General features: G+C 38.8%; 1 protein-coding gene across 7 annotated transcripts in view; it reads right to left on the reverse strand.

Moving 5' to 3' along the window:
• LOC139473446 (innexin unc-9-like) overlaps nt 1-22,402 on the reverse strand; it is a 113,372-nt gene that overhangs the window by 26,374 nt on the left and 64,596 nt on the right. For 2 of the 7 annotated variants that reach the window (XM_071256021.1, XM_071256022.1), the window contains exon 1: nt 5,522-5,737. The exons of the other annotated variants lie outside the window; for them this stretch is intronic. In XM_071256021.1, coding sequence (XP_071112122.1) covers nt 5,522-5,541 — 20 coding nt within the window. In that variant the 5' untranslated portion in view covers nt 5,542-5,737. Of the gene's footprint in view, nt 1-5,521; nt 5,738-22,402 lie in introns of those variants that run through there. 7 annotated transcript variants of the gene reach the window in all.

Here is a 22,402-nt window from a genome sequence, read left to right on the forward strand (position 1 = left end):
GCTGAATGTGTAGGCGACGTTGGGCTATTTGTGACTATAATCAATTTAAGGCTGAATACTGCATTGCTGAGAAATCCAATGTTGACTGAGTAAATTGATTGATCTGACTTAGAACACTTCAAAACTGAATGATATTTGTCAAGGTATAACATCGACTGTGGAGTTGATTAGTAAACATCTGGGTCATATTAGCTCTGTTTATTAGATATTGTTAATTACACATTTTGTGAAAACTGTTGATACATAATTAGGCACACATTTATACTATTCAAATGTGTATAATTTTAGTTTAGTGGTGTTTTTCGCATAACATGAATATTGAACACACAGGTGAGTGAGTAATGTTTGGTTTAATGGTTGAATATAATTTCAGTTATTTTACAACGTGTCAGATTTAGATGGGACGAAAGCATCAGGTCTTAGACGTTTACCACTTTGATGAAATGCACACGCACGGAAATGTTGCTGACAAACCTAGAAAACATGCAACATTATTGTGTTGGCAGTTGATTTCTGAGGTAAACCATCAGTCCAAAAAAGAACGAAGTGGTGACGAAGATGTATCTCTGCTTCTTAAAAACAACTGTGCACTCGGAAGTACGCGAACATTAAGAGTGCATCAAGCAATTTATAACCACACAGTCTATTAAATGAATGCATGCGACTGACATTTCCACATTGATTGATTATGCATTATAAGACCTCTTTAAGTGGTATCACCTGTTAGCTAATTGATTGTAACATATACGCTGATTTTAACGCATTGTGCTTGCCAGATTTGAATGCCAGACCGGAAGTAGGTCGGCACAGTAGATACCCCGTAGCGATATCGGGACATTACTTGATTGCACGAAAAAATGAAATATATGGCCTGCAAGTGTACATTATTGAAGTTTATATTGCATATGGTATTTCTCTCACCTATTCGTATGGCGTGTGTTTCTAAGTCATACATATCAGTATATGAGCAATCACGATTCCAGATAAGGTAAGGAAGGACACAATGCTATTGATCATTGAGTGACAGGCATAACCAGGGATACGTTCATTCAGGTTTCAGTATCTGTACGTGATACAGCTAACACAATAGTCTCAATACGCTTTGTTGGTACTAAAATGTCCTTGTTGAGCTTTAATGGTCAGACAAGACAACGGGTAATCGATGGCTGTGTCTATTCCTGTCACACGTTGCGAAATACAAGTAGTAATGGTATCAACAGCATCGGACACTCACATATTACTGCTTTGGAGAAGACACAGAGATGAAATGTCACCCACACTTTAATGACATTCAACTTGGACGTGTACGATGCTGTTACGGGCCAATTTGGACGTGTCCAAACACTGTAAACATCTAACCTCGACTGTACGTATACTGTAACAACAACCCAGCCTAGACGTGTACAGAAACCGGCCCGACTGTCCAATCTAGACATGTATATATACTGCAGAACAGAACAGAACAGATTAATGTAACAATCCCACTTAGACGTGTATAAATGTCTGTAACAACACTTCGACTTTGACGTGTCAAATACTGTAACACTCCAATTTAGACGTGTCCCAACACGGTAAACATGTAACCTAGACCATACAAATATTGTTACAGCCCTACCTAGACTGTAACAACAGTCTAGAGAACAAACACTGTAAAGACTGACCTCTACTGTTCTAATACTGTAACAGACGTCGACCCAGACATGTACAAACACTGTAAAGACTAACCTCTACTGTTCTAATACTGTAACAGACGTCGACCCAGACATGTACAAACACTGTAAAGACTAACCTCTACTGTTCTAATACTGTAACAGACGTCGACCCAGACATGTACAAACACTGTAAAGACTAACCTCTACTGTTCTAATACTGTAACAGACGTCGACCCTGGACGTGTACAAACACGGTCAAAATCTGACCTAATCTGTTCCAACACTGTAACAAGAGCTCAGCCTAGACGTGTAAACTAAATCAACTACAGTCTAACCTGGGCCTAGCAAAACATACTACCATTCACCTTTCTACATCATTGATCCAATCAAACCAATTTCAAAACATATAAAACCCCATTGATCAAATAATAGATTAAAAAAATCATCTTGTCGCATTACTTGATTTAAGAAACAATTCTGACTCGATTTCACTGTGTACATGCGCAGCATAGACGTCAACCGTACTGTCGGCAAGTGGCATGTTAGTCTCTGCTATGCAGATAATTTCTCTTTACGACACAACACAATCGATAAATGGTTCAAAATAACATTTGCGGAAAGAACTCTTTTAAATGTCAAGACATTAAAGGGAGAAAACTTGATTATGGATCTTTTCGCAAAATATATTTGCATGTACAATTACATTATCAGGGAAAACAGTTTGTATTTTAACGTTTGGGTATCAACAACCCATAACAATAGATACTGTGAATATAAAATACAGATGTTTATACAATAGAAGGAAGATCTGCATTAGGTATGTACAGGTGTAAACACCCACGCATATTGGATATTCGAGATGAGCATTCATATCAATGCAAATTAACTGTATACATAACACCAATGTCTCGTAGCTATTTAGTTGAAAAAACGATGAAGAGAGGTTGAATTCTACTCACTTACTCCAAATAAACTCTATAAGAATCAGATGCAAAAATCAAACCAGCCTGCTCTTTCAGTGTGTACGGGATTCCATACTTACAATACTGAAATACGTTCAGACAGTTCGATAAATACGAATGCATACACAATGCCTGCGTGACGGACTTGACAGGTCGTGCTGTAACCAACACCAAACGCATGTCTGTAATAACATGTTGAGGTGCACATGCAGGTAGACAGGTGTCTGCAATGCTTTTACTGGAGCGAATGTACAAACAAACGGTGCGTGTCACTGTCGTGATGCTAGCATTAATAGTTGATGCCAACGTAACATGTATATACCCGCAGGAAGACACAGAATCGCTATAACCTAATTCAACAAATGTTATGAAATATAAACAAACAGTGGCGGGGTATGGTCCCCCGAGAGCAGGCCTATTTGTACAATGTGTCAGTCCTCTGAATAATTGACTTCAACAGCATGTTATAATCAACTGACGTACATATGTAAAAACACGACAGTCTCAAAGGTACAGACATACATCTATAAGGAACCCCTGATGTTTCTGTCTACACCCTACATATACTGAGGGTAAAAAGTAAGGGAACATGTACTAATGTTGCTTATTTTCTGTGTAACTTCAACGAAATAAGTTTCTTGGTGTAATATTTGTATACTTTATATTCACTATATCGGCATGATAATATACACATTTCTTAATCTCTTCTTATTTACAATTTACTTTATGATGGCGGCTTTTGAATATTTGAGTCTGGGAAAAACAATCCAGCGTTTGTTATTATGAGTAACGATGAAAGTCGTTGGGATACCATGATACCCAATCAACCAAGTCGCCCAGCCTGATCTCCCAGTCCCTTCAGATGCGTCGTGCTACGAGGATATGTTATAGGAACCTGTTTTAACCCCGCACTCTTACGGGACTATATAGCAATGCGAACCAGACCTGGAACAAGTCACAAACGAATGGTGTTGGCTCCCTTTAAAATGAAAACTATAAGATAAATCTAAAAATAAAACAGAACCCCAAGTGATGTGTTCTGTAATTTTCAAATTGCAATCACAGTTCGCGAGGAATATATTTTCAAGTACACTTAGGGTGATGTAGCTATGGGCAAATAAAATTGATAAAAGTGATAAACCTTAACTTTGGTTGCCATGGCAACTGTTAATAAATAAGATTGCATTTCCGAGGATGGCATAATACGAGATATTGTAGAATGCTGTCGAGCAGACGTGCCAGTGGTAGACATTGACAACTAGCTATAGATATTTCATTAATCATTCACGTGAACCAAGCTTTAAGCAGTCACTAGGATGATGAAATTACATCACCATGGGAACGGGACGCGCTTACGCCCCGCCCGAGCGTGTAGCGTATGTCTTTGCGTAACTATTGGCATAACCACATAACAGTGCAAATCGTGTAGTAACACGCACGTGTACATTATCGAGACCATGGTCTACCATTGACACTGAATGAGCGTGTACTACTACAATCACACTCGTCAGACTTTCATGCGTATTTGTCCTTATTGATTTTTTGTCAAGGAAAAATCCCCTCTTTCAAAAAAACCTTAGCAGATAAATCAAATTGGGTAAAACTGTCACGCGTGCAAAACACGTTAGGATAATTCCCGGTTGTCATGACGACACCATTTCCTGTAAAATTGTTTTTGAGTCTGTATGATAAAATGGTTTGCTTTATCAAGTTACATTGTATTGGTTAATATTCCCCGGGTTTTCATTTCACAAACATTATATTAAGGAATACGATTAGATTCAAACCATTTGCAATTTTTATTCTAAGACAGTAATTTTATTTATTACACGCATAACGGTAATGTGACGTAGTACTCAAGAAGTAAACAACCTGACACTAATCAATATCATATATATTTTCATCAGTATGTCTTTATACACTAGATGCTATGGCAAATACTATCCTAGGTTCTCCCTCCTGTTGTGAATAAGACAGGTGCAGCCTGTTCGTATAAGTTCTTCCAAGGCACCTTAGGAATTATCTTTTCAGGTGAAAACCATATGTTTTACATTTGTACATTCGCCTTCCTTCACTTGCAGCGTGGAAATAAAGCGAGCAGCACGCGCAGTAGATTGTAAACATAAAACTTTCATTTACGATATTTGATGGACATGCGAGAAAACGTGTAGATCCAGGTAACATTAAAATATGATACATCTCATGTTTTTAATCCACGCGTAATGCTAAATGAGATTTCAGCAGATCGCTATACACTACACTGACATTATTACAAATGATTGCTTGGCAAATAAAGCAAATAATAACGTGATTCGATCATCAGCTTTTCTTAAAATTACAAAAATCGCGGTTTTAACAGTGACGACGCTGAACAATCGATTTTTATATATTGAATATCAAAACCATTAATTATCAAATACAATATAAGGAAAGAAACCAAATATGATTTTAAAAGCAATGATAATCCAAAACATTGTCAAAGGGCCGTATAAATTAGATACAAAACTACAGCAATCAACCGTGTATCAAAACCAATCTGCGATCCACGACTTGAAGCCTAGATTTGTACAACGTTGTAACAAAGGTCAAGAGAAAAAGAGAGTGATTTGAATGAAATCACTTGAAAGCACGACAAGACAGATCTCCAGTTAGGCACAAATTCGGGAACTGTTACAGTATCACGGCTTAGACCTCGATAAACATTTAACAGCAAGTGTATAACCTAAATACCAACACGATCATAAGACTGACGTACTTGAGTCCTAGAATAGTCTGATCTTTGGTGATATGATCGGGAACCAATACTAAGAAATCTTGTTTAGGTTTGGTTACAAGCATGGCGTCTCAAATACCAGTTTCCTCACTAAATCATTTCGTCATTATACTCGCGGTACCTGTTCTTCTTACCTCGTCAGTGAATGCATCATACTGTCCTGTAAGTTGCTGATTCCATAATGTACCCAGTAGGTACCTCAACAGGATGTACTACCAGGCCTCCCAAACAATCCCCGCCACAAAGCACGCGCACAAAAACTGGCGGGAAACAAACTGAAAGATGTGTATGGGCGAAGCAGACGACTCGTCGCCGACATTTTGGAATGACGCTGCTTGCCAAGATCTTGGTGGTCGACGAAGACTGGCGTGTACAATGCTTTCCTCAAACGTCGATAAGGCAGCCGTTCGATACTGCAAACAGCCCCTGTGCCGTGTATGCTTCGTACAGGCGAGTAACACTTATCGATCAAGGCTCCCGGTCCAAGAACGAAGGCGGGAGAAGGGTCTTCAGGCAAACCTGGCCTAGAATGAAGGCACTACCACGAGGAGTTCAACTTGTAAAATCTCTTTCATCCTTTCAAATCAGAAATATTCTTGTCTGTTTGTTCATGCGAGGTTAGCATATGTTCTTTGGTATCTGAAAATCGTGTTAATCAATCCGTTATATTCACAGTTGTAAGTTCTGGTTTGCCAAACCCCTGCACATTTTGCCGCACATAGTAGGCATCCCTGAGGAACTTCCTATTTCAAAAGGCTCTGCAGGTCGTGGAAGAAATTGGCGACCTCAATGCGGAAGCTGATGATGGCCATTGACAGCGAGACAGGTTTAGCCTCCAAAACAGCAGAAATGCCTGAGTTTAGAGTAAAACATTGAGATAGAAATTCAACACTTCTTGAAAAGATGTGCTTGAGCTTGGAGAAAATCTCAACAGCTTCAAGCATAGGAAGCAGCGAATCGTGAATAAACAACTCTCCTATTTGAAAGGAGATCATCCTGGCTGCTCCATCCTTTGTTCATGTCGTATCTCATGGGAAGCTCTGTTGAAATGCACACAGTGTGCTTGCATGAAAACACAGATACAGCCACAGTGGGCTGCTCCGTCTGTATCATATTCCCGGGAGTGTTAGGTGTGAAACACTATCATGTTAAATTACGATGCTCTGCTTTATTGAAAGGGTAATTGGGCCAGATACTAATGTTATTTCATCTTGGTTTTGAAAGGATGATGAATCGTGTATTGAAGAGTTGATCTATTTTGAGCCATTCGTTATGTGAGCCTCAATAAAAAAATCGCTGTTTTCGAGCAGTTCTATCGGTACGCCTAAGAGAGATGCTGTTTCATTTACATTCGTGTACTATTAGTTAGTTGTAATTAACGGTTAGTAATTAATCTTCCGGTAGAAACAATTATAAATGTATGTGGGTGACATTAATAGATATACTTGACGTCGTGCTACTTTTCAAATTCTACAAAATACTTTGTCAATTTGTGTTTTTGAGTAGTCAGTATAGCCTAGAGGTTTATGTGTTAGGGACCGACAATTTAATATTCTTGGGGTGGGATGCAGGGGTTTTGTTTGGAGATTAGATTTGTTTTAATAACATAAAAAAATAGAACTATGAGCACGAATTTCTATTAAGAAAAACACCTTGCAACAATGTAACATTTGTAGAAGACAATTTATTTTAACAGTATGAAGCATAATTATTTTTCAACAAGTTTCGTGAGACTATATTTTTCTCGAGAAATTCCCAGCCCCAATATGTGACTAAGTGTTTTGAAGCAACTTGCTTCAATTATTTCAGTAGAATATTGGAAACAAATGTGAAATGGTCGCCATTATATACAAATGTGCTACTCTGCTAACCTATATATCCTATGTACTATGTCTTGAGTGGAAAATAGTTTTGTTCTACATTGACGTAAGCCATTACATCAAATGTCAAATGGTGACCTTCATCCCCTTCGTTGCAGACATAGTCTTCGGGTAGAAGCAAGTTGAAACAAGTCACCGCCTAAATATACAACTATGTTACTTTCGAGGATACAAAACTATCTGACGCCCGTGTCAGTGAGATTTACAAATCGGACCAGTACGTTCGTAATTGGTACGAGTGATCTAATATCGAAGAGTGCTCAATTATAAACATTAATATGAAATAAATACTTAATAAATATGTCTTCATGATATACAAATACGCTCTTGCTGCAACACATTTCCAAACCGAGCTGGGTCATTTATTTAAACGGACAATTAAACTATATCATTTGGTAAAGAATCAAAGAGATATAAAATCATGAAATCTGGTCAAGTGAACTTTAATCGTGTTCAGCTAAATATCAATGTACGCTTGCCATGAAACAACTACACTTTTTAAAGAAGAAGTGTTCCCAACAGCCACATTTCCTTTCGTGTTATTACATACTTCCTCGCTTACTCCAAATGTCGAATGTAATCACAGTATCTTATATACAAGACTATCGTACTTCTAAAGGGGATGTTTAATAGTTTTGTAATTACAACTATTTGAACACCATTGCTCTGTGGAGTTGGTAGAACAAGGCTAGTGCATATGTACATGCTGTCCGTAGTGTTGGCGTACCTTGCCATCTCACATTTGTTGTGCTATGGAGGTTCTGCTGAATTGCCTTCAATTGAAATCTCGGCGAATGGAAACGAGGGAATATTATATAACTTGGTTACCGTACTCAGCACATACAATGCTATATATAATGAGATATAATTTGACCATGTTGTATTGACCACCTATTCCCGAAAGATTGGAGTTTGTGAATAGATGATTTTGATTTGTGATTACTACCATATGTCTGAGTACAGTGAGGTAATTGTGCCTTGTCGATATTCGCCCTCAAGATATTACATTTTATTCACAGGGTATTCACCTGTGCTGTCATGAGGCGGTAAATTGGATGAGTGGGGGGCTACTCAGCTACTGAAAGTCGATGTCATTCGGTAATGGTTCATGGGTTAAACCATCAGTGAGAATATGCCTTGTAATAGACCCATAAGCCTCAGGCTTTATATGGTGGTCCCGCATTGAAATGACATAACATTAAAACGAGAGCTCCGTAATACCAGCTTGTCATCCATATAGTCCAGAGATGTAGCGTAAATACACAACGCCTTTGTGTGATTGGTTGGTTAAAAATATGTCAAGCAAAATGGGAATGGCTTATCACTGCTGCCATGGATAAGAAAAGGGAATGCCTGCAATATAATATTTTTAGGTATTGGAAGAACCTGAGCACGGATGAAAACAGTGTTGTCAAACGTTGTTTATAGTCAGCGAGTGAATAGTATTGTTCTATCACATATTGCCAAACTGGGAGAGACAAACCAGCGCGTGATTGCATGAGCTGCGATCACTGTCGTCGGTGTACGATGACACACGGCCAGTTCAAACGCGAGCTTCCAAGGACCACGCTGCCCTTTGTCTAATATAATATATAAGCTTTGAACTTTAAACATGGAGTGTGTGCATCTACATTATAGTAGTATGTGCTATATTCATATACATGAATGCCATAAAGTACTGCTTGGTAACACACACACACGCACGCACGCACGCACGCACGCACGCACACACGCACGCACGCACACACACAGACGTTTGTTGGGGATAGAGGGCGTCATGCAACAAATACATGATCAAGTACGCGAATCTTATCGTATTGGTGTCACTTGCGCTTACTCAAATGTCCACACTCTTCGTGTACGTTGCTCTGTCCCGGATGTTCGGATACACATGACTGATTTATTAGTCTCTTAGCTTCGAAAAGCAGCTAGCATACAAATGAACCGAAAGGAACTATCAAGATATACATTTGTTTCCAATATGTAACGAATAATAGGATCCGGTGTGTTCACTGGTCTTAATAATAACAGTTTCTCTATCCATTCAGACTAGTGTTAGATGTTTGAGGAGAAACACCCGGAGTCACCACAATGCCCTTGTGAACCACTTCGCCATGAAGTATATATGATACGTTACTTTACGTATAACCACAAAACGGACAGTCAGTAACAACACACTATGGCAGACCAGTATAGTCTATTGATTTTTCCAGAATGTATTGCCCAAACAACTTACTCGAAAGGCCACATGTGCTATTGCCGTGTAGATGAGCGTTAGATCTTTCATGTTTACAAACCTTAAATAGCAAAAAGCATGCGGTGACTTTTCCAGGCAATTACTCGTAAAACGTGGAAGTAAATGAGCTACCGAAGAGGTGGGGATAAAAAGAAGGAACATCAATATATAGTTAGAGTTTTTTCTTGATGAAAACCTTGCAGGACTGCCCCAAAGTAGGGCAAAAAACAAAACGCTTACCATTTTACCTAATTCGCATACACATACAAACAGTTTAATTAAACTTATCAAACATGGGCTGCGGTCGGGTAGCCTTGTGGTTATAGCGTTCGCTCGTCACGCCAAAGCCCCGGGTTCGATTCCCGACATGGGTACAATGTGTGAAGCGGCGTAAAACCCCACTCACTCACTATCAAACATAGCCTCCGTTTGGAATCCGGGCGATAGTATGCCATGATTGTCGTAAGTGCCGACTAGTGAGGATTGGGTAGTACAATGTGAGTCCTGGCTGACTGTGTGTCATGGCGTTAATCGTTGTTCATACACGAATCATTGGTTTGTCCGATCCAGACTCGAATATGTGTAGGCGGCTGTGATAAACATGGGATACTCACTCATCCCACCCTCATTTGCAATGCCCATTGGTTTGACTGAAAACAGGCGCATCGAATACATTCTGGCTCAATAGACATTCTGGCGCAATTATTGTTCTGTCTGTTTTTATGTTTGAACTCATTGCATAATTGATCCTGCATATGTTGACAGGAAACACATTATAACGATTATATAAGATTCGTGACATCGTAAATGATCCTTCAAAAGTCTGGCATCGAATCATGGAAGACACAAGTTATCTCCCTTGTGATATGTCACGTCGACGTCTCGGGTTAGTCGAAAATATGGCCCTCCAGGAAACCCGAAACGAAATTTGATGAAATTTGGCTGATGTGTGGAAATATTGCCGTGGATCAATACAACACAGAGGAGAAAATCACGCAGAGCGAGTGCAGCATTCGTGTCTATTTCATTTGTCGTCTGCTCCGCTCGCGCAAGGTCACGTGCATCTCGAGCAGGGGTATTGACAGTCACGACGTGTAAAGAGAAAATAATAATGGCGAATATGAGCGTCCAAGACAGACGCAAGCAGTCTCGCACAGCCGACAGAGCCAGCCAATTTAGTTTTATGGTTCTGCAGTTTGTTCCGATATGCTGTAGGCCCGTCAGCTTATTTATACGTCAATGAATTTTGATCAGAAATATTAGAAATCCCCTGAACCGAATAGCAAGATGATATAGAAAGGAACAGGTTCGCACTCTGGCCAGTACAGGTCGTCCATCAATGCCAATCGACCCGACTGGAATATGGGCCTTTGAGAGAGACAGTCAGAATATGGTGTGAACCTAGGTGGGACCTTGGAACTGTTTTGAGCGAGAATCGCGTGCAGAACATGCTCAATGAAATCCTATCATAATTTATAGTCTCGCCTACTAACGGTAATCTTGGTTGGAGAATCTCAAGATTATGATGGGGTGACATTTCGGATTTAAAGGAGTTATATATAATTTTTATGCTGTGAGCGGAATATCCGTTTAATACTAACGACCATTTAAAAAAAAACACACACGTGTGGGACATGCATTAAAGCTGTAAAATTCATTTCCTCCCTTTTCGGGGTGCATTTGTTAAAATTACCATTACCATTTCAACGTTATCATTAGCAATAAAAATACAGCACAGGCAAGACAGGTTTATAATGATAAGTGTAGTTAACTGATTATTGAGAATCCTTTTCATTTACTTTCATGTTTGGTTCAGTTTTAAAAATGATCTTAAAATCTTGAACACATATTGATGAAGCTCGACGCCTTGAGGGCTGACTTCTTTTGAAGGTGTAGTGATTCAAAGTTACGAAAAATCTTTACATCTCTCTTCCGTGTTGCACACAATAAGCGAGGCCGATTTAAATTGCATTTGTCTCGTCCAACTAACCTTTCGAAAGCTTTCCGTCCGACCCCATCAAGATATAAACAGATTAGTGAGGTTTGTAATTTGCATTAAATAGTGCTAGAAGACCCAAGACTCGAGAGAAAACTTTAAAAAAATCCAATTTAAAGTGGAGAAATTGCATGCTAAATTTGCATGAAATTGCCCTATGGGCGATAATTGTCATGAGGTTTACAAAAAGTCATGTCATCGGCTGATTTCCTGAATACAGTTCCAGACGTAAGCCAGCAACACAGAAATCTAATTTCGGAAATTAAAGGAGTCCAAAGGAACAGAAAGCAGACTATTTAAGCTCTTAATGTGCTTTATCAGAGAGGTATTTTTTAAATACAAAATGCATGTAGACAAGTAGCGAAACCTATATCCTAAAACAAGTTATCTGCCCTACGCATAATTTTTAATGTTTCATTTTTTATCAATGTACATTTGAAGCCGTATGTAGAACATTTCATGGACGTCAGACATCGAAACCATAAATCTTGTTGTTAGGAATACACCACAATCACCATCCATATTCAAATATAACATGCTAGCATCGATGGAGCGAGTCACTCATTTCCATGAAGTTCACGAGCTCTCTGTCCCATATAAACAGCGTTGCTAAATATAGAAATCATGGCCCTGGCGGGTCATCGTAGGCTCTGGCGCTTACTTCTACCAATTGCTTCCCTTAATGGCTAACGAGGCATAAAGATAAACCTGTCCGTAGAACCATAACTAAGAATTGGTTAATCGAGCCAGGAAATCAGTGTTTCTTGACAACTGCTTTATCATTAGCGCGACACTAAACTGACATACGACTACGAATGGGCCGGTTAGGTTTCTCGCTGGGAACGTGATCTGTTGAATGTTAAAGCGTCTTCTTTTTTAAAGAGCGTAACATTTTACACAAAGTAAACCGATGGAATATATATTTCTCATTGAAAATATATATTGGGAAATGTCATGTTAATGGTACAAGTAAGCAATATTTTCTCCAGTGAACGAACTGTTAACTTTTCTATTTTCATAACAAAGCAGCATTGTTGGGAAATAACGCTTCTTGTATGAAATACGTTACATTTATGGCTGCACGATTGCATGGGCATTTAGTGTGCGTGAAGAGTTACGTCCCTTAGATACTAGGATACTCTTGGTGTCCAAGATTTATCCCCAACACGTTCCTTCGTGTGTCATCTCCAGATCCAGCTTCACTGACGGGACTGATATGACTGAAATGGTATCAAACTTCACCTCACTCACTCAACTTCACGCAGATGAAACAAGGGCTTGCGTGAATATTCCGCGCTCCCTCCAGCGTAGGCGTGGGTTCATCCTCCCCATTCACAAGGTTTTAGGTTTTACCTTCTTTCGATCCATCAATTTCCTTCTCTTTAGGATCGTCAACTGCCTAGCCTCGACGTCTAAGGCCTAGACCATACCAAAATCATTTTGTTATTCTCTGCAATATTTGGCAACATAAGCCCCTATCGGTCCCATTTAGATCTCGATCGATCACGTTACGTTTGACCCTCAGCAACCCAACAGGAAATCACAAAGGTTCTGTTCGTATTTTAATATCCTCTAAAAGGGCCGGCGGAGCGATGCCATCTATGCTATTACTGAAGGAGATGATAATTGCGCTGAAAATGGATGGAACTTAGCGAATAAGTCGTCAAGATGATAGAATCTAGCAAGCACTCATTCTGTTAGCAGGAAGCCGTCGCTTGAAGGCTGTGGTAGAGTAATGTCCCTCTCCTGTCCACGAAGGTAAAGAAATCGGACTGATACCGGAAGTTTAGGGAAGGCTTGCAGCAAAGGGCAGATAATATGGGACGTGCGATTTTTAACCAATGACGTTCGTGGACGCTATCAACCCACCGTCTGAGATAGGTTAGAAGTGCTATCAGCTTTGTTAATTGAAGGAAAATGGATATCTTGACGTGTATCCAGGATGGAGAAGGAAACTCTGAAATACATGGTGCTTTTCCGGAAACTATTGTATCTTACCACATGTACATCAGACTTCTATTACGCAAGGGAGCCATATGCAAGGAGCCACATTGACATCAACTTGTAGCCATAACCAATAAGGATTTAGCAAGGTACATATAAGCATGGAAGTAAAACACGTTCACAGTAAATCTGTGTACCACGTCACAGGTTTGGGTATCACGTGAGCCGTCTCCATGGCAGTTAACACGCATTTAACAAGTTTATGATATGCTTTCTTTGTCGGTGCATATTTTATGGCCTGCGACAAGAGATTGATGCATTAATAAGATATCAAAGAGTTATAGAAATGCCAAATGGTAATACTATAGAGAATAATGTGGATCGAATTAGTGATCGGCATTCTTGTTTATTAGGTGTTATAAAACGTTTGTATGAAATATTGGACCGCGATTGAATGTGGTAAGTTGTGAGAATTGATGAAGGCCATTTCGTACCAGAGTGAATTTGAAAACCTCTTAATAGGACATCATTCTTATGGCCATGGCAACACAGTGGTATAATAAGACATTGTGTTATGGACGGGAGATAAGTAAACCATGAGATAAAAGCAGACCAAAATGTCTATATTGTTTTAATACACTCTTTTATAGTTTCTTCTTTATTTCAAAATTTGTATATTTCCTCTGCCCTTTGCTTTCAGTGGTGGCCACAATCAATCTATATAACTTGTTTTCGATTAATTAAGAATACAATTCGCAGCTCTGGGGGAGGAACTAATGTATTTGTGGTTTTGTGGTAAGGATGCCATCTCGGCCCATAAGCACCAATAACATGATTATATACGCAGGAGGAAGCTCAATGATTCCAATCCGACCTATTTGGCCTCATCTTAGGCAGGATATATCTCCTACAAGATGACACCATCTAAAGTATACACAACCTAAACGATACGTCACGTACGAGATGTATCTCTGTTGGGTCTCGCACTAAGTGAATTTAATACTTCTGTCTCATTAGATAAACGCATCTAATTCAATCATCCCCTGTACGTAAATAAAGTAGGTCTTTCGTGCTAATGCCAGCAAAACCCTGCCATTGATTCAAGCAGTAACACATAAAATAGCCCATTCAGTCGCGCTCTCGTATGTGATTTAAGTCAACACGATGTTTAATCCCAAGGTGGCCATGTGGTTTGCGACACTATTTTCAGGACTACCTGACCACATGTCATGAAGCCTATCATGAGATTGTCAGGCCACACTACACCATGCCATGCATCTCTGGAATATACAAGCTATAGAAGAGGGAATAGCTGAGAATTTTACCAGACCATTCTGATCGATAAATCAGCTATTTTTAGTTAATTCTAGCTGATTAGCCCTGCCTTTGGTTTCCTACCACCATTCACCACAGGAACGTCTAACGTCTAACGTCAAAAAGGGCCTTCAATGAAAACTTCAAAGAATTCGTGTCAAGACGTAGAGCAGTTTGTTCCGAGGAGACTGCACTGAACGGCAACGTAAAGAAGCCCTGTGAGCAACAGAGACTATCAAGGGGTACATCCTCCTAAAGTTCCGGGCGATTGTCCCGGCATCTTTTTAATCCTTCTTAACCATGCAATGTATGGAGCAGTTTCCAGTAGGAAGGCACACAGGCAGAATATCCCGACCCAATAACGCTTTGAGTGATATCTCGTAAACAGGACTAGTAAAGAAGTCAAGACTAGAATTATGTGTCAAAACGCATTAAAATATTCATATGTATGTTAACATGGGTGTTACAACTTAAGTGTGGTAGAGTTTGTATTCGACGATTCCAACCCGGATGTGTCCAAATATATTACCTGAAACAAGGGAAGGTTTAGGGGCACCAGGATTGACAATCCTAAGAGGTTTGATTCAAGTCATTGAAAACTCACGTATTTGTAATTTTTCCAGTGAACACTTGATTTTCCAGTGCATGTTTTTGTGACAGGTACCACCGCTGGGGCAGGATACGCTCACCGTTTCGCAAACACCTGGTATCATCACTATTGGATAGTGATTCAAACAAATGCTTATGGTATAGTCGGAATAATTACCGTAATTAGATGTCTAATGTCGCCTTTTACGGCAAGCATGGGTTGCTGAAGACCTATTCTACCCCGGATCTTCACTGATCTTTTAACCACTAGGTTACCCTACCACCCCCATAGAGCATAGTCTCTCTTTAACTTTCAGGCGATAATGCTCTGTCATATATTGCTTTTTAATCATAAATGTTTCAATCCCATGTGGTGTGTACCCACGGATGTGAGTCCGTATAGACAAATGGTATTTGTGTTTCTGTTTTGAAACGGATATATCGTTCTTTTCTTAGCGTGTGGATGGTTGGAAATGATCCCCATCAATCTATTGGCGTCTTCGTACGGCGTGGATTGGTGCCCTTAATACCAATCACTGGCGTTTCTGGTTCAAAGTCAATTGTTTACAGGCCGCCGTCATACAGCGGAAATATTCCCGAGTGTTGCGACAAACAACAAACAAACACAAAAAGTTACCCTGAAATAACAGATAAGAACATGACCCGTGTCTTTATTCAAATTTCCTTTTACTAAACACATTACAAATTATCTTGTGGTATCTCAAACTTGGTTGAGGCAACATACACTTCGGCATAAAACTGCAAATCAATATTTACGACAACGAATGCTGACCCTTTTTGCGAATAATGATATGCTATATTTCAACATACAACTATTAATGGAAAATATGATCTACAAGAGATAACCAAACAAATCTATATTTCACGACGTAAGGATTATCAAGGCATGTAGACAAAGAAACTATAAATGATTGATATCTCTCCATAAATGAAGATGTACTAATGCATTCTTTAAAAAGATTCTAGCTCTCTAATCATCTTAATGCATTCAATACCATTTTTTAAATCTAATTGACTATTTTAACAATGATAATGATCACGGTCTAATGGCACTGGAAATGAAGTATCAAACTATCATTTCCATAGCTCTAGGAAATGTTGAAAATAATATTATGCAATCAGCATAATGGGCAATTTATCAGCTGTCAATTTTGCTTTAGAAGAATAGCTATCATGATTTGTCATATTGGATATTAACATCTAAATGGAAAGAAACGAGTAAAGGTCTTTGGAAACATGTTTGTAGTGTTCAAACCCGGTCAGAGAGAGTTCAAGTAGATTTGTTTAAAATAGTTTCAAGATTTAAAAGAACTTGAGAGCACGAAATCAAACAATACAGAGAAAGCCTTTCACAAGGCAAGGTTTGAGATGACACAAACTAGCATAATTATAATAATTGGCGCCTCAGCCTTGGGATGATGGCCTTCAGCATCAGTATTATGACGAGGGCATTTTCTGCCCTGGGGGCTTAATGGGAGAAAGTTATTGATGTATAAATATATTGATCAATATCAAACAATTGCAACGTCAATCATGGATTGTCTGATTGATAATGGATTCAATTGTACTCAAAGATAAGAAGATGGAGAGAATTATGAAGACTTAAGGTCACTATGCAGGTGCGACGCCTGGCCTTTAAGAAGCTTTGCAAAACAATAGAAAATCAGAAAATATGTTCATGTTCTTAGTAGTAAAGACCGTACTTCTGATGCCAATACATACTTCATTGATATGTACTTGCAAGAAATACAGGAACTCTTTGTCAATCAAGAACACAAACTCTACATGCTATGGGATTCTGGAATAAAAGCATTTGGTTTATATTCGGTAATAAAGTAAATTGTGAATATGTACAACAAAAGTAAATATCGATCACAAAAGAAAATATTTTGATCAAGTCTTCTTTGATCTGTGTTTAGTTGATGTCGGTCACAAAAATCTAGACTAAACACATCTTCTATTCAACACTTTTTATCATCATATTATTTTCTTTAACTGAAACAATTTCTCAATGACTGCATGACTACATAGAGGAAGATAAAAAATTCGGTTTTGATAGTGTTTCATACATATTCAGTATTCCATATCGTTTATGCAACACTAAATAAAGGAACACTGTATTCTTCAATTCATTTCACAAACGTAACGTGGGAAGAAAAAAGTACATTATATTTTTAAAATTGATATTGTTTAAAGAGGCTTTATTAACACTAACGTTACATGGCACTGGTGCATAAACGGATCTTCTTGTTGACTGGTCCTGATTCTAGAAGAAATTGCCTTCGCCTTTATTACTCGGATTCATCATATTACTGGAAAATTTTACATCTGAGGTGGAAAATTTATAACGCTTTTAATTAATCAGTTGGGCAAATGAAAGGCGTGACACTGATACTAAACAAGAACCCTCGATGCATCAATGAAAGCAGTCACGTGTCGAGAATTCTTGAGCGATTATATTACATCGGTTGTATCAACACGTTGCCTTCCCTGCAGTGCTTCTGTTGTTCTCATATTACTTTCATTACTGGGTATTAAAATGTATGACATGGTATCCGAACCCTACCGAGAACCCTTCCGTTGGCTGATGGGATCTAAACATGCAGGACAATGTATATTAATGTGTGTAAATCGTGGATACTCTTGCTCTCTGAAGTGGTCATCCTTTGAGAAATGTACAATTTACATGTACTAATTACAAAACGATAACGATCACAACCCAGTTGCGGCATTGTAACATTTCATATTGTTTGAAAGAAAGTTTCACAATATTCACAAACACTTATCCTCAGAAAAAAGCTCCAATGTATAAAGATTATTCATATTCCCAATTTCACCTCATATGAAAAGGATCACAGCCACAAAATGGAAGCGTCCAATTGAGAAGTGAATGGTATAGGTTATCTTGTTGCATACTACGTGGACACGTCTCGTTCGTAAAGATTATGACTCCGATAAAGAAGTAACAAGACATTTGTGGTAGTATGTTTAGGACTCAATGCCAAGTGTACTTTAAATGTATATAGAAGGGTGTGGCAGTGGTTTTCAGTACTGGTTTAGTCCATAAAACTGTCAATCAATTATGTACATAATAAACACAACGAGTATTTCCCTGACTGCAAATATCGTACGAATCCACAAGTACGTTTCTTCTGATCTGAATACAAAGACCACAATCTATTTTCGAGTGCAAACGTTACCAAATGTACGCCAGAGAAACTAGGTTTGCAAGATCGATAATCGATGGCCGGATATAAGATTTGATCAGCTGAATACGTCAACCCCAGTTTGGGAATGGACGCCACTGTAAAATCTTTGGCCCATCAAAAGGCCATGTACACAATCATTAAGCGTAAATAAAGGGGATAAATATTTGTGGAGACCCTCCCTTTAAACTGTTGTGATAGGAAAACAAGGAGTGCGAAAACCATCCGTGTTCGCAAGAGAAGATTGTTCATAAAGCAGCTTAAGTGCAAATTTACCGCTATTAAGAGATTTGCATCTGCCAACATGTTACATGAAGTTTTTTTTTTCATGGTGGAAAAGAAGTCGAACATGTAACACCTTCGGGAATTAGTCTGGCACAGGAGAGATGAGATAAGACGATAAAATGACGACGAGCGCAAAAAGGTAATGAGAGAAACATTTTTTTCTACAGACAGATTAGAATGGCAATCCCATTCTTAGCAATATCTTCTCACATCAATGAATTCATCTTACACGTCCAAATGTTGAACATTTGAAACATAATGCAAACCGTAATATTTTCAGTAGTGTATCTACTATATTAGCTTCACGTGCATTAAATAATGAGTATTTGAGGTGTGAAGAATATTCACATGACTCATCGTTTAGTGAAAAAATAGGTAAAAAGTAATATGTGTAACGAGCCAAAATCTAGACAGATCATTTAGTTTACCATGTTCTCAGAACTTTGATGGACAAAAGTCCAAATAAAGTTTCCAGAGCCGCTTCTCGTCATCATTCAAGCACGTACTTTATTTCAGGCGTCAAAGATTCCTTTCTTGAAGCCCTCATATCACTTTCCCACTTCCGGTGAGTCCAAACATGTAAGACGGAAGTTCCATTTGGGCCTAAGTCCAAAATTGACTGTATTGTCTCGCTTGTTGGAAAACTAATGGAAAAATCAATTTTAACTACAGCAAAGTGTTTACCTTTTATTCCGGAAGTTACAGTTATGGAGAGTGAACGATTTTCTGTCAATTATTTTTGTTCGGGTCTGTAACGTTAGTTACCCTAGCGGCTAACAAGACCTGGGAGAAATAGAATCATGCAGATTTTATTTTCAGCATGAGTAGCAGTCAGTGTTTATAGCATTATTTTGGTCCTTGAAGATACTTTTTATAGAGTTGACTGATTTACTTACTTTATACGAATGATTTAGATAGTTAAACATGTACATCTCCAATAACAGCACATTTACATTGATATGTCTTAATAATGTTACTGTAATGGATAACATATCAAACAGAAATACAAATGGATGTTATTAACATTGTATGGAAATATGTTGAGAGTAGTCTTGTGTTTGCATCACGTAAAACTGATATGAATACGCCGAGCTTTGGGAGACGCCAAGTACTTCTAAATTTGATATGGACCCGTGAATATCCGGGGTGGAATATGTCTTCAGCAACTCATGCTTACCGTAAGAGGCGACTATTGGGCTCACTGACTTAGTTGATGCATGTCATCGTATACCAATTGCGTGGAGCGATGCTCATAATATAAATCACTGGACTGTCTGGTCCAGACACGATTATTTACACACTGCAGTCATATAGCTGGTTATTGCTGAGTGTGGCATTAAACAACAAACAAACAAAACAAAACATATTGAATGGAATGCAGCTTATAAATGTTCATCCGATGTCCAATATGGTCAACTGAAAATACCTCCATGTCGTAGCTACTCTCGATTAGTCCAGCATTACTACTACCTTCAGCAGAAATTGATGTTAATACCAAGTCGCTTTCATTTAATGAAAATCTCGTGTTTTTATCCTCGCAGTTTTCAATTTCCGCGCGGTGGCTGAAAACGACTTAATTTGTAATCTTCAATTACAATTGCAATATACTAGTCAGTAACCTCGTCTAAAGTTTCCTCTTCATACGTGTTTCCCTTGCATTTATGACGCAATTGAGGGATGAATTGCTGGGGGATGATCAGAATTCGTAGATTACGTACCCGGAAATGGAAGAGTGCACAGTGTATTCGACCCCAGCTTGTTCAGCCTTTTCGTACTTATTTCCATACCCGCAAACACCACCTATCGATTAGAATAAGGTATGCCTCTTTCTTTCCATAACATATCTTTGATAAGAGAACAATAAAGTATATATATGCCATATGAAGATGGCAATATTTTAAACTCGATCAACAAATACAATTTTATAGTCTAACCATTATGGGGAAGGTAATATAAGAGGAGCTCGGTGACAGTTATGGTACTGTATGGAGAGGAATAATGGAAACGCGCTGATTCAGCGCTTTTGTTTCACTTATGGTAAACCATAATGTCCTCGTGCATTGAGTATACCCGTAAACCTGAACGCACATATACAGTGAAAAGTTAGCCATGCTGGAAAAGGTTAACTCGAAATGTTGGTATAAAAAGATGGCACATATTTCGAGACAAATATCAGTTGTGTACGTCACCGTAACGGGATAATTGCTGTACTTGTTTTGTTAAGATATTGATAAGTGTTTAAAATGTCACTCGGTTACATGAATTCATTCAAAAGCAAAATTACTCATACTGTTAATTATTTAAGTGTGTTATATACTGAACCAAATTAAAAACTTCAGAATCCTAAAATTTTAACATTTTGACCAGTTATCATTGTGGGCCCTTATTGTGTATTTAAACAGTAATTGCCACGTATTGCCTTCAGATAACAGGTGAATCGATCAATATCATGTGCACAGCACTATAGTGGCAAAAGTGGTTTTTCACGTGCAACTGGTCACGTGGCCATAATACCGCACGTGTTTTCAGCCATACTTGTTAGAAGTCATTAACAAAAAAAGAAAAACACAAGAAAACAAAAGTCTTTACGGACATTTGTCATGCCACGCCTTTCAAATGTGCAACGTGAACGTGCCATCGGCATGTTGCAGACGGGAACGTCCGTAGCTGAAGTCGCAAGGACGATGGGTTGTAGTCGACGGACTGTTTATGATTTATGAATCAAGTCGTCTTCAGTGATGAATCCCGATTTAATCTTCGATTTGCTGGGCGAGGGTGTGGAGGCGCCGTCATGAACGTTACGCCCAGTGTTGTGTACAGTTGAAAGATGTCGAGGCGGAATTGTCATGGTGTGGGGTGATTTCTGTGGCAATGCACGTTCCAGGCTTCTTGTCATCCGTGGCAACCTCAACGCTGCTGCTTACCGCAACCAGATACTGGCACCAGAACTTCGGCCTTTTATGGCAGCACATGAACCCGGTTTGATCTTCCAACACGACAATGCCAGACCCCACACAGCAATTTTGACAAGGAATTTCCTTCAGAATGTGGGAGTCAACGTCATGGACTGGACGTCAAATTCTCCCGACCTCAATCCCATCTTGGCACCATTTTGCAGCAACAATGGCGTCGTCTTCCCAATCATATGTTTACAAGCATCACAAGGTCAATGCGTAGGCGTTGTGTGGCAGTTGTCAACGCACATGGTGGCCATGCACGCTACTGAACTTGCGTGCCATCAGATTCTCGTGTTTGGGACTTATGATTTAAACTGTTGGTGTTATTGCCGAATACCGTAGGTGCTTGGAACAAATTATGGTTACCTCCGTTAATTAAAATCCTTCTTTGGACATTAATGATTAAAAATTACCTTCTCTGATACATTTGTCAGTTGTATATCATATGTGGGATTACTTTTAAAAATGTGAAGTTTTTATCAATACAGCTGCAATGTCTTTGTTATGAATTGAACTGATATTTCTAGGAGAACATATCGCCTTGGTTGTTCTGAATTTGAAAAGATATATTGCAATACTGCGAATAAC

Source organism: Haliotis cracherodii, unplaced genomic scaffold (genome assembly GCF_022045235.1).
Source record: "Haliotis cracherodii isolate W230 unplaced genomic scaffold, xgHalCrac1.p SCAF_29, whole genome shotgun sequence".
In the NCBI taxonomy this organism is placed as follows: Eukaryota; Metazoa; Mollusca; class Gastropoda; order Lepetellida; family Haliotidae; genus Haliotis; species Haliotis cracherodii.